Below are 14,109 nucleotides of genomic sequence, written 5' to 3'. Positions count from 1 at the left end.
CACACTTGAATAATAAAACATGGCATGTAGAAATGTTGAAACTGTTCGCAAAATAATGTCCATTGAGGCTAGAACACTTTACAATGCAAGAAGATACCGGTAACTTCCAGCTTTGTAGCTCAACTTTCCTTGCTATGCTAGCTGACAGTGAAAGCTAACATCAATTGACTATCCTAGTACTTTGTTTGTGATAATATGCAAACCATAACGCAAAATACGCTGATATCAAATCTGATTGTCACCAAAACATTATTAATTCACTTAAATCTGTCTCTCTCACATCTTTCCCAAAGATGACCTATTGCTCAGCGATCTGAAGGTGTGAGTAGGGGTCCTGACGGGCCACTCCCCTCCTGCCTGAATGATGTCATTACTGGTTAAAGAGACAGTGCACACTTTCACAAAATAAGCAACTTCTATGCAAATGTTGGATCAGTACAATAAAATAAGTACAAAAGGTAAGGGAAACAGAATGTCTTAATTATTATCCACATAATATTTCACATTTCCAGTTGCTGCAGGATTATATTCCTGGTATAGCAAATGGACGCAAATTAAAGATCCTACATCTGTATCATAGGCCTGCGGTATAACAGGCTAATACTTACACCGTAACTAAAGTTTTTAAACTTCATTACAGTAAAATCAAAAGTCAGCCAAGCCATTGATAATAGGGAAAATACAAGAAGGATATTATATTGTGGCAAACATTACAGTTGGAACTTAATTTGGCTCCCCAAAAAATGGCTTAACAGAATGAAACAAAACACTTACAAACTGGTTTAAACTTTCCCAAAACTTTTGAACAGGCTAAATTGCAGCAATTACCAAGAAAGGCTACCACCTACCGTACCCAACTAATGATAGCAATTAGCTAATGATATACAAGACCAGTCAAAAGTTGACACCGACTCATTTAAGGGTTTTTCTATTTTTTTTACTATTTTCTACATTGTAGACTAATAGTGAAGACATCAACACTATGAAATAACGCGTACAGAATCATATAGTAACCAAAAAAAGTGTTAAACAAATCAAACTATATTTTATATTTGAGATTCTTCAAAGTAGCCATTCTTTGCCTTAACAGCATTGCACACTCTTGGCCTTCTCTCGACCAGCTTCATGAAGTAGTCATCTGGAATGCATTTCAATTAACTGGTGTGCTTTGTTAAAAGTTCATTTGTGGAATTGCTTTCCTTCTTAACACATTTCAGCCAATCAGTTGTGTTGTGACAAGGTAGAGGTGGTATACAAAAGATGGCCCTATTTGGTATAAGACCAAATCCATATTATGGCAAGAACAGCTCAAATAAGCAAAGACAAATGACAGTCCATCATTACTTTAAGACATGAAGGTCAGACAACTTTGAAAGTTTCTTCAAATGCAGTCGCAAAAACCACCAAGCGCTATGATGAAACTGGCTCTTATGAGGACCGCCACAGGAAAGGAAAGACCCAGAGTTACCTCTGCTACAGAGGACAAGGTCATTAGAGTTACCAGCCTCAGAAATTGCAGCCCAAATAAACGCTTCAGAGTTCAAGCAACGGGCACATCTCAGCATCAACTGTTCAGAGCAGACTGCGTGAATCAGGCCTTCATGGTCGAATTGCTGCAAAGAAACCACTACTAAAGGACACCAATAAGAAGAAGAGACTTGCTTGGGCCAAGAAACACGAGCAAATAAACGCTTCAGAGTTCAAGCAACGGGCACATCTCAGCATCAACTGTTCAGAGCAGACTGCGTGAATCAGGCCTTCATGGTCGAATTGCTGCAAAGAAACCACTACTAAAGGACACCAATAAGAAGAAGAGACTTGCTTGGGCCAAGAAACACGAGCAATGGACATTAGACTGGTGGAAATCTGTCGAAATTTGAGATTTTTGGTTTACAACCGCCATGTCTTTGTGAAACGCAGACTTCGTTCATTAGAACGTGCGTTGAAGATGTCGTTCCCATAGCAACGATTAAAACATTCCCAAACCAGAAACCGTGGATTGATGGCAGCATTTGCGTAAAACTGAAAGCGCAAATCACTGCTTTTAAATCAGGGCAAGGTGACTGGAAACATTTACATGAACACAAACTATTCCCTCCGCAAGGCAATCAAACAAGGCAATCAAACAAGCTAAGCGTCAGCGTATAGAGACATAGTATAGAATCTCAATTCAACGGCTCAGACACAAGAGGTATGTGGCAGGGTCTACAGTCTGTTCATCGACTACAGCTCGGCATTTAACACCATAGTACCCTCCAAGCTCGTCATCAAGCTCAAGACCCTGGGTCTCGACCCCGCCCTGTGCAACTGGGTACTGGACTTCCTGACGGGCCGCTCCCAGGTGGTGAGGGTAGGCAACAACATCTCCACCCCTCTGATCCTCAACACTGGGGCCCCACAAGGGTGCGTTCTGAGCCCTCTCCTGTACTCCCTGTTCACCCACGACTGCGTGGCCACACACGCCTCCAACTCAATCATCAAGTTTGCGGACGACACAACAGTGGTAGGCTTGATTACCAACAACGACGAGAAGGCCTACAGGGAGGTGGTGAGGGCCATCGGAGTGTGGTGTCAGGAAAATAACCTCGCACTCAACGTCAACAAAACTAAGGAGATGATTGTGGACTTCAGGAAACAGCAGAGTGAACACCCCCCTTTCCACATCAATGGAACAGTAGTGGAGAGGGTAGTAAGTTAAGTTCCTCGGCATACACATCACAGACAAACTGAATTGGTCCACCCACACAGACAGCATCGTGAAGAAGGCGCAGCAGCGCCTCTTCAACCTCAGGAGGCTGAAGAAATTCGGCTTGTCACCAAAAGCACTCACAAACTTCTACAGATGCACAATCGAGAGCATCCTGGCGGGCTGTATCACCGCCTGGTACGGCTACTGCACCGCCCACAACTGTAAGGCTCTCCAGAGGGTTGTGAGGTCTGCACAGCGCATCACCGGGGGCAAACTACCTGCCCTCCAGGACACCTACACCACCCGATGTTACAGGAAGGCCATAAAGATCATCAAGGACAACACCCACCCGAGCCACTACCTGTTCACCCCGCTATCATCCAGAAGGCGAGGTCAGTACAGGTGCATCAAAGCTGGGACCGAGAGACTGAAAAACAGCTTCTATCTCAAGGCCATCAGACTGTTAAACAGCAACCACTAACATTGAGTGGGTGCTGCCAACACACTGACTCAACACCAGCCACTTTAATAATGGGAAATGATGTAAAATATATCACTAGCCACTTTAAACAATGCTACCTAATATGTTTACATACCCTACATTATTCGTCTCATATGTATACATATATACTGTACTCTATATCATCTACTGCATCTTTATGTAATACATGTATCACTAGCCACTTTAAACAATGCTACCTAATATGTTTACATACCCTACATTATTCATCTCATATGTATACGTATATACTGTACTCTATATCATCTACTGCATCTTTATGTAATACATGTATCACTAGCCACTTTAACTATGCCACTTTGTTTACATACTCATCTCATATGTATATACTGTACTCGATACCATCTACTGTACCTTGCCTATGCTGCTCTGTACCATCACTCATTCATATATCTTTATGTACATATTCTTTATCCCCTTACACTTGTGTGTATAAGACAGTAGTTTTGGAATTGTTAGATAGATTACTTGTTGGTTATTACTGCATTGTCGGAACTAGAAGCACAAGCATTTCGCTACACTCGCATTAACATCTGCTAACCATGTGCATGTGACAAATAAAATTTGATTTGACGATGATCTTTGCATCTGTGGTTCCCACTGTGAAGCATGGAGGTGGTGGTGTGATGGTGCTTTGCTGGTGACACGGTCTGTGATTTATTTAGAATTCAAGGCACACTTAACCAGCATGGCTACACAGCATTCCGCAGCGATACGCCATCCCATCTGGTTTGCGCTTTTTGGGACACCTCCAGGCGGTGTAAGGGCTATTTGGCCTATCCCTATTTGAGTGATGAGTGCTGCATCGGATGATCTGGCCTCCACAATCACCCGACATCAACCCAATTGAGATGGTTTGGGATGAGTTGGACAGTAGAGTGAAGGAAAAGCAGTTAACAAGTGCTCAGCATATGTTGGAACTCCTTCAAGACTGTTGAAAAAGCAATCCAGGTGAAGCTGTTTGAGAAAATCCCAAGTGTGCAAAGTAGAAGTCGACCAATTAATCGGAATGTCCGATTTCAAGTTTTCATAACAATCGGAAAATCGGTATTTTTGGACTCCGATTTGGACATTTTTTTTTTACACCTTTATTTAACTAGGCAAGTAAGTTAAGAACACATTCTTATTTTCAATGACGGCCTAGGAACGGTGGGTTAAATGCCTCGTTCAGGGGCAGAACGACAGATTTTTACCTTGTCAGCTCGGGGATTCAATCTTGCAACCTTACAGTTAACTAGTCCAATGCTCTAACCACCGGATTATAATATTGCACTCCACGAGGAGCCTGCCTGTTACACGAATGCAGTAGAATCCAAGGTAAGCTGCTAGCTAGCATTAAACTTAACTTCTAAAAAACAATCAATCACTAGTTAACTACACATGGATGATGATATTACTAGTTTATCTAGCGTGTCCTGCGTTGCATATAATCGATGTGGTGCGTATCGTTGCACCAATGTGTACCTAACCATAAACATCAATGCCTTTCTTAAAATCAACACACAGAAGTAAATAGTTTTAAACCTGCATATTTAGCTAAAAGAAATCCAGGTTAGCAGGCAATATTAACCAGGTGAAATTGTGTCACTTCTCTTGCGTTCATGCATGCAGAGTCAGTGTATATGCAACAGTTTGGGCCACCTAATTTGCCAGAATTGTACGTAATATGACATAACATTGAAGGTTGTACAATGTAACAGGAATATGTAGACTTATGGATGCCACCCGTTAGATAAAATACGGAACGGTTCCGTATTTCACTGAAAGAATAAACGTCTTGTTTCCGGATTCGACCATATTAATGACCTAAGGCTCGTATTTCTGTGCGTTATGTTATAATTAAGTCTATGAATTGATAGAGCAGTCTGACTGAGCGTTGGTAGGCACCAGCAGGCTCGTAAGAATTCATTCAAACAGCACTTTCGTGCGTTTTGCCAGCAGCTCTTCGCAATGCTTCAAGCATTTATGACTTCAAGCCTATCAACTCCAGAGATTAGGCTGGTGTAACCGATGTGAAATGGCTAGCTAGTTAGCGGGGTGCGTGCTTATCACAGGTTCAAACGTCACTCGCTCTGAGACTTGGAGTGGTTGTTCCCCTTGCTCTGCTTGGGTAACGCTGCTTCGATGGTGGCTGTTGTCGATGTGTTCCTGGTTCGAGCCCAGGTAGGAGCGAGGAGAGGGACGGAAGCTATACTGTTACACTGGTAATACTAAAGTGCCTATAAGAACATCCAATAGTCAAAGGTTAATGAAATACAAACGGTATAGAGAGAAATAGTCCTATAATTCCTATAACAACTACAACCTAAAACTTCTTACCTGGGAATATTGAATACTCATGTTAAAAGGAACCACCAGCTTTCATATGTTCTCATGTTCTGGGCAAGGAACTTACATAAACATTAGCTTTCTTACATGGCACATATTGCACTTTTACTTTTTTCTCCAACACTTTGTTTTTGCATTATTTAAACCATATTGAATATGTTTCATTATTTATTTGAATCTAAATTGTTTTTATTGATTTATTATATTAAGTTAAAATAAGTGTTAATTCAGTATTGTTGTAATTGTTATTATTACAAATAAATAAATAAATCTATATTAAAAAAATATAAAAATATCGGCTTTTATTGGGCCTCCGATAATCGGTCGGTATCGGTTTGAAAAATCATAATCGGTCGACCGATTGCAAAGTTGTCATCAAGACAAAGCTACTTTGAAGAATCTAAAATAAGATTTTTTTTTTACCCCTTTTTCGTGGTATCCAATTGTTTAGTAGCTACTATCTTGTCTCATCGCTACAACTCCCGTACGGGCTCGGGAGAGACGAAGGTTGAAAGTCATGCGTCCTCCGATACACAACCCAACCAAGCCGCACTGCTTCTTAACACAGCACCATCCAACCCGGAAGCCAGCCGCACCAATGTGTCTTAGGAAACACCGTGCACCTGGCAACCTTGGTTAGCGCACACTGCGCCCGGCCCGCCACAGGAGTCGCTGGTGCGCGATGAGACAAGGATTTCCCTACCGGCCAATTTAACTCATAATTGAGAAATATACTATACCTACAGAAAGCTCAGAACATCCTCTCGCCATCTGTGACAACACAATAGCTGTGTTATACCAGCAATTGGATTTGACAATGTTACACAATCAGAACAATTTTCTTTTGCCTAGGGCATTTGTTTTCTCCAGAGACAGAGACACAGAGCGAGAGACAGAGACAGAGAGACAGAGACAGAGAGACAGAGAGCCACACTTGCTAGACACAGAAGTAGGCCAAATCAAAGGGTCGCAAAATGTGATTAATGGTCACAGTCTGACGCCTTTTCACCAGAGCCACTAACTTTTGTTTAACTTCATTGAAAAAGGACTCAATCTTCGCAATCAACAGTAACTTAGGCCAAGGCTCCTCAATTGCGTTCTCCCTCTCCTCAGTAGCAAGGCAGCCCTGGAGAATTTGTCCGGCTACAATTTTATTACTGGCAAAGTAAACTGTGGAGTGTACTCTGAATCTGAATAGGCTGGTGTTAACAATGAGTGGGTGATTCTGATCTAAGCCATAGGGGACTGGACTATTGGTCAGGGCAGGATACAGAGTAGCCTACTGTGTGGAAACACTAGCAGATAGCAGGATAGTCTTTTCCGTCAAACCCAAGCAGGGGGAAAGGAGAGATTACAATAGCCTACATTAGAACAGCAAAGCTGTTGAAAGCTTTTAAACTCTTTGCATAAGGTACTATCCGCTTCCTTCAACAAGCTCAGCTCCAAGTGAAACAGAAATCAGCCTAAATGACAATGCAATACAGGTTTTATTTGACGTACTCCTAACCTATATGAAACATTCAACAATGAAATTAGCAGCAATAAAGTTACTGCTTTGCATTGAAGCTTGACAAGGTGAGGCACGGGTTTTGAGGAATCAGTCACCACCTATGATATTTTAAGTGCTCTGAGGACCTGGCTTGGCTGTAGACGGAGTCTGAGTGGCTGGAATGACAAACTACTGAAAAAGATGGGAAAGCTGGAGGTGGACTAAATGCTGCACAGTGGCTGCAAAGTCAAGCGCCATCCCCCAGACCACTCGGTGCATTCAATATGCCATTTTATATTCTGTTTTGTTATGGCCTATCTTGCATGTCCAGTGCCAGCCTAACAGTAGCTTTTTGCTTTCTAGATAACTGCTTCCTACAGTGGGCTAAAGGGACTGATCTGGTTTCTGTTCCATTCTCTCTGGAGACTCAGGTGGAGCCCGACCTGTGACATTCTCAGGTGGAGCCCAACCTGTTTCTCGCCACTGGGGCCCACATGGCAATCCCTTTCCTTCTCAAACACAGACACGCAGCTGCATGTCACCACAGACAGGACAGTATCTTAAGATTTCTTGGTGTAATATTATCATCATCATCAAGATTTCAGCTCTAAAAATGTTTCTCTGCGACTGTAATTCATCCTCTAAAAATGAGGGATTGTTGAAGCTTTCAACACAAGGCTAAATATGATCTTGTATCTTAAATACAGTGCCTTCAGAAGGTATTCATACCCCTCAACTTAATGAATGTTTATTGTGTTACAGCCCGATATAAAAATGGATTAAATATATTTTTTCCTCACCTATCTACACACATACCCCATAATGGCAAAGTGAAAACATGCTTTTTTTATGTTAGCAAATTTATTGAAAATGAAATAAGGAAAGTACTAATGTATATAAGTATACACACCACTGAGTCAATACATGTTAGATTCACCTTTGGTAGCAATTACAACTGTGAGTCTTTCTGGTTAAGTCTAAGAGCTTTGCACAACTGGATAGAAAAATATTATTTTCAAAATGATTCAACCTCTGCCAAATTGGTTGCTGAACAATGCTAGACAGCCATTTAAGTCATGCCATAGATTTTCAAGCAGATTTAAGTCAAAACTGTAACTCGGTCAGGAACATTCGCTGTCTTCTTGTTAAGCAACTTGTGTAGATTTGGCCTTGTGTTTTAAAAGGTGAATTCATCTCAGTGTCTGGTGGAAAGCAGACAACCAGGTTGTCCCTCTAGCATTTTGCCTGTGCTTAGCTTCATTCTGTTTACTTTTATTGTAAAAAAAAAGCCCTAGTCCTTAACGATAACAAGCATACCCATAAACGATGAAGCCGCCACTATTCTTCAACATATAGAGAATGGTATTCCGTAATGTGTTGGATTTGCCCCAAACATAATTTTTTGTCCTGAATACAAAGTGTTAATTGCTTTGCCACATTTTTTGTTGTGTCTTGTTGTAAACAGGATGTAAACAGGATGTATTTTTTTGAATATTTTTTTTTTATTCTGTCCAGGCTTCCTTCTATTCTCTCTGTCAATTAGGTTAGTATTGTGTAGTAACTACAATGTTTATCCATCCTCAGTTCTCCCATCACAGCCATTAAACTCTGTAACTGTTTTAAAGTCACCATTAGCCTCATGTGAAATCCCTGAGTGGTTTCTTTCCTCTCTGACAACTGAGTTAGGAAGGACACCTGTATCTTTGTAGTGACTGGGTGTATTGATACACCATCCAAAGTGTAATTAATAATTTCACCATGCTCAAAGGGATATATTCAAAGTATTTTTTTACCGATCTACCAATAGGTGCCCTTCTTCACGAGGCATTGGAAAACCTCCCTGGTCTTTGTGGTTGGATCTGTGTTTGAAATTCACTACTCGACTGAGGGACCTTATAGATAATTGTGTGTGTGGGGTACAGAGATGAGGTATCAATCATGTTAAATGCTATTATTGCAGAGTGCATCCATGCAACTTGTGTGACTTGTTAATCACATTTTTACATCTGAACTTATTTACGCTTGCAATAACAAATGGGTTGAATACTTAGCTGAAATGTGTTGTCTTTCATTTGTAAATATTGCCAAAAACATAATTCCACTTTGATGTTATGGGGTATTGTGTGTAGGCCAGTGACAAAAAAAATCTTAATTTAATCCATTTTAAATTCAGGCTGAATGACAACAGGTGAGGCACTGTAGGTGAGCTCAACCTGAGGTGGGGTTAAAAGGGAGTTGGAGGGAATCCTCCTAAATCAAACATGAGATCTACTGACAATGATCTTATCTCTTATCATACATGGGTGAGCTCAACCAGAGGTGGTGTTAAAAGGGAGTTGGAGGGAATCCTCCTAAATCAAACATGAGATCTACTGACAATGATCTTATCTCTTATCATACATGGGTGAGCTCAACCTGAGGTGGGGTTAAAAGGGAGTTGGAGGGAATCCTCCTAAATCAAACATGAGATCTACTGACAATGATCATTCCAATTGACCCTGAGAGGTCCAGCATTAGGGGGAGGAGTCCTAGAGAGATCAGCTCCTCTTTCACCAGGTCAGAGAGAACACTAGCCTGGTCCCAGATCTGTATGTGATTAATAGCACGGACAGACCAGTAGGATTGTCATGTGTCTGCCGGCCGAGAGTACGCTGCACCCCTGAGCAAAGTGCAGGACGTAATTTACAAACCAATTGTACATGGGCTAAAAATGGCAGCAGTCAGTCGCCCACCGGCAGGTGGTGCTTATAGCACACAGCAAAGTCAGCAAGTGAACGGCGAACAATTACACAATCTATTGAACCTAACAACCTGAACTCAATAAAAACCTATGACGGTGAAATTAGCAGAAAGAACACTACTGCTTTACATTGACGATTGACAAAGAGTCCAAGGCAAGAGTTAAGAGGACTCCGTCACCAGTCGCCAGTGTTGTAGTCGTCACTAAACCTATAGTCCGAGTCGAGTCCCAAGTCTCCTGTCCTCGAGTCACGAGTCCCTACGGCTAAGTTCGATTCAAGTCCGACTCAGAGTCACCAATGGTCAAGTCACAAGTCCCTATGGCTAAAGTCATTACTGATACTGCCGGATTGATGCTCTTCTGAAGCTAGATTCACACCTCTATTGATTTGGCTCAGATTTGGCTGAAGAAAACTAGTGGCGGGCCGGCGGGAAGATTTTTATTTGAGCATTGAAGTAACGCAACGATTTCCTTCCTATTGTCCAATGGTCATAATTGCCTGCAATATGCAATAGCCTATGAAACAAATAAGTCCTTCATACACATATTTTAAAATAATGTTCAATAATTATGTCAAATCCGTAATGTTTTGAAGGGATAGTGTCTAGAAGACATTGCTCCTGTTAGATTGACCGGATTATTATTTGCAATGTTACAGTTGTAACAGTATCTCAGCTTCTTTTTTGTAATTGCCCACTGATATTTATGTAGGTTTTTTATTACAGAGTGAAAAGTAAAGGGAGACTTGTCAGAACGAGACAAATTCAAAGACAGACTACTTTTCTATACTCAAGGGGAAAGAGTATACTATTCAATACCATTGTTTAACATTTCCAAGAGCAGTTTGTGTTTCTTAACCAGGCAAAGCTAAATAGTAGGCTGGTGATTGGTGGTAACCGGGAAGCAAGAGCTGCTTGTGCGATGTGCAGCCAAGCCTGCTACACATCGCTTGCTTCGCCACAGCTCAAGAGCTGATGTCGACTGTGCGCCGCTGTGGCGCGTCCTTCATATTACTATAGAACAGAACACTGGCTTCTCTGTGCAACCTGTGCAGTTAATATTTTACTTATCATAGCAGCCTATCCAGTCCAAGTGCAGATACAAGTGAAGGGAAGGCGAGTCCGAGTCACCAAAATTTGAGTCAAAGTCGAGTCACATCATGAAAATTGGGATGAGTCGGACTCGTGTCCGAGTCCTGGACTCGTGTCCGAGTCCTGGACTCGAGTACTACAACACTGCCAGCCATCACCTATGATATTTGGAGTGCTCTGGGGACACGGCTTGGCTGTAGACAGAGGCTGCGGAAGGGTGACTAGGGCCCTATAAAATCTGCATTGCGGATGGAATCACGGAATCCAGACATGAAACGGAATTCAACAATATTAATATATATTTAAAAAATTTAATTTTGTAGGAAATCAACTAAATGTATTGAACTTATTTGAAAATTCATTACATTTGCCCAAGTTAATCAAAAGACATAAACAAAATGCATCAGTGAGTCGTATTTTCCTGCAACTTCCTGAAACAGCAACATGAACGACCCTGTCTGTCTGTGTGCGTGTATATGTCCACACTATGTTTAGCGATTATGCTAATAATAACAACATTCTTCTGGTAGAGATGAAGGCTTTCCCAAAATCATCTCAATTAAAATGTTAAGTACAAAGTAGACGATGCCTACCTAACCAAACAATGGTCTCTAGCTGGTGCATTAAAGGGTAACTGCACCCAAAATTCAAAATTTCTTAGATTTTTCTCAGCCCTCAGGTTTCCTGATGTGGTTTAAGCATTGTTGTGGCCTTAGAAAATACAATGTTGTTAATCGATGAAAAAGTGCCGGATGTAATTTACAAACTGATTTTACATGTAGAAATAGGCGAAAATGTTGTCTGTCAGTCGCCCACCGGCAGGAGGTCCCAATTAAACAAAAAAGGCATTTCACTGAACTTGTGCACGTGACCTTAAAACAAGAAACAATCAGCAATTGAACAAAACATTGTTAACCCCCTGCTATTGTCTGTGATAAGGGTTCCTGTCTCTCTGACTAGTGAAAGAAGAGCTGATCGCTCTGGGATTCCTCTCCTTAATGCTGGATCACTCAGGGTCAACTGGAATGAACATTCTCAGGAGATGATCTCATGTATTTGACTTAGAAGGATTACATCCAACTCCATTTTAACACCACCTCGGGTTGAGCTCACCCATGTATGATAAGAGCAAATATTTAGCTTTGTGGTGACAGCTTCTACAATCCTATATTTTTAGAGGATGAATTAGTCACAGAGAATTGTTTTATTTTTTTAGTTAAAATCTTGAAGATAATATTACCCAAGAAATCTTGACGTACGGTCTCGTCTGTGGTGTCGTATAGCTCCATGCCTGTCAGTGTGTGTTTGAGAAGGGATTGCCCTGTGGGCCCCAGTGGTGAGAAGTAAAGAGAACGTCACAGGTCGGGCTCCGGAGGGCAGAACAGAAACCAGATCAGTCCCCTTAGCACCGGTCCACTCTAGCTACCTACAAAGCGAAAAGACAAACGTATTTGTATTTTGTATTCTTTAAGGATCCCCATTAACTGTTGTCAACGCAGCAGCTACTCCTCCTGGGGTCCAGTAACATTAAGGCAGTTATCTACAATTTAAAATATTACATAACATTACATATTACATAACACATTAAGTGTGGGCCCTCTGGCCACGACTCCACGACCACATATCTACAAAATTGCTGTGTAGGTGTGTGTAGAGTGCGTGTCTTATCACTTGTATGTGCAAGCATGTCTGTGCATGTCTCTTCACAGTCCCCACTGTTCCATAAGGTGTATTTTTATGTTTTTTTTTTACATCTGATTCTACTGCTTGCATCAATTACTTGATGTGAAATAAAAGTTCCATGTAGCTATGGCTCTATGTAGTACTGTGCGCCTCTCATAGTCTGTTCTGGACTGTGAAGAGACCTCTGGTGGCATGTCTTGTGGGGTATACATGGGTGTCCGAGCTGTGTGCTTGTATACTGAACAAATATATAAATGATTTTACTGAGTTAAAGTTCAAATATGGAAACTAGTCAATTGAAATAAATGAATTAGCCCCAAATCGATGGATTTCACATGACTGGCCATAGGCCCACCCACTGGGGAGCTGGTCTCAGACGATCCCGCAGGTGAAGAAGCTGGATGTGGAGGTCCTGTGCTGGTGTGGTTACACATGTTCTGCTTTTCTGAGGCCGGTTGGACACTTGGCAAAATGTTCTAAAACAGCGGCTTATAGTAGAGAAATATAAATTAAATTCTCTGGTAACAGCCTGGGTGGACATTTCTGCTGTCAGCAAGCCAACTGTGGCATTGTGTCAGGTTACAAAACTGCACATTTCAGAGTGGCCATTTATTGTCCCCCAGCACAAGGTGCACCTGTGTAATGATCATGCTGTTTAATCAGCTTCTTAATATGCCACACCTGTTAGGTGGATGGATTATCATGCAACGGTGAAATACTCTAACAGGGATGTAAAATTTGTGCACAAAATGTGATAGAAATAAGCTTTTTGTGAGCATGGAACATTTCAAAATCTTTTATTTCAACCCATGAAACCAACCCTTTACATGTTGTGTTTATATTTTTGTTCAGTATAGTTTAAAAACAGACAGCTCGGTGCATTCAGCATGTCAAAACTTAATAGTGATGAAGTCAATCTTTCCTCTATTTTGAGCCAATGTTAGTTCTCCGTGTACATTTAAGGGCCAGCCGTGCTTCCAATTATAATTTTTCTAAGTCCCTCTGTGTGGCACCTTACCACACGACTGGACAGTAGTCCAGGTGCAACAAAACTAGGGCTTGTAGGACCTGCCTTGTTAAGAAGGCAGAGCAGCGTTTTATTATGAGCAGACTTCTCCCCATCTTAGCTACTGGGTTAGGGGAGGGTTTGGCCATCTGGGATGTCCTTATCCCCTCGCACTCTAGCATCTCCTGTGGCAAAGCCTACTAATCATTACTTATTATTATTATTATTATTATTATTATAATAACAATAAGGAGATCAAGAAAAAGAGGGTATAGGAGCGAGAGCTGAGTGCATGACAAACAGGTGCTGTTAGATTACAATATTATTTTTCTGCCTGTTTGGAACAGTGTAAACACTAAATACATTAAGTAATACCAACCTGTTCTAATGCAAAAATATCTGTACGCCTTTATTACAGCATAGCAAAAGATTTTAAAAAGCATTATCTATGAAATTGCTTTCTCTGACATTTTGCCATTGCATTAGGCTAGGTGCTCACGGAATCAGGCTATTAAAACAAACACTCAAACAGGCAACAGATGCAAGATCGGTCTTATTTCATT

At 41.3% G+C, this 14,109-nt stretch overlaps 1 protein-coding gene across 6 annotated transcripts in view; it reads right to left on the bottom strand.

Annotated features, from left to right (window-relative positions):
* The window catches only part of LOC135524564 (protein strawberry notch homolog 2-like), a 107,749-nt gene that overhangs the window by 80,289 nt on the left and 13,351 nt on the right, over positions 1-14,109 (bottom strand). For 4 of the 6 annotated variants that reach the window (XM_064952206.1, XM_064952208.1, XM_064952209.1 and 1 more), the window contains exon 2: positions 12,098-12,283. The exons of 1 other annotated variant lie outside the window; for it this stretch is intronic. In XM_064952206.1, the coding sequence (XP_064808278.1) occupies positions 12,098-12,146 (49 nt within the window). In that variant the 5' untranslated portion in view covers positions 12,147-12,283. Of the gene's footprint in view, positions 1-7,145; positions 7,525-12,097; positions 12,284-14,109 lie in introns of those variants that run through there. One more of the 6 variants, XM_064952213.1, reaches the window with a different exon arrangement.

This window comes from Oncorhynchus masou, chromosome 31 (assembly GCF_036934945.1).
Source record: "Oncorhynchus masou masou isolate Uvic2021 chromosome 31, UVic_Omas_1.1, whole genome shotgun sequence".
In the NCBI taxonomy this organism is placed as follows: domain Eukaryota; kingdom Metazoa; phylum Chordata; class Actinopteri; order Salmoniformes; family Salmonidae; genus Oncorhynchus; species Oncorhynchus masou.
Note: the sequence above shows the minus strand (reverse complement) of the source record. Positions and strands in the feature narration are given on the sequence as shown.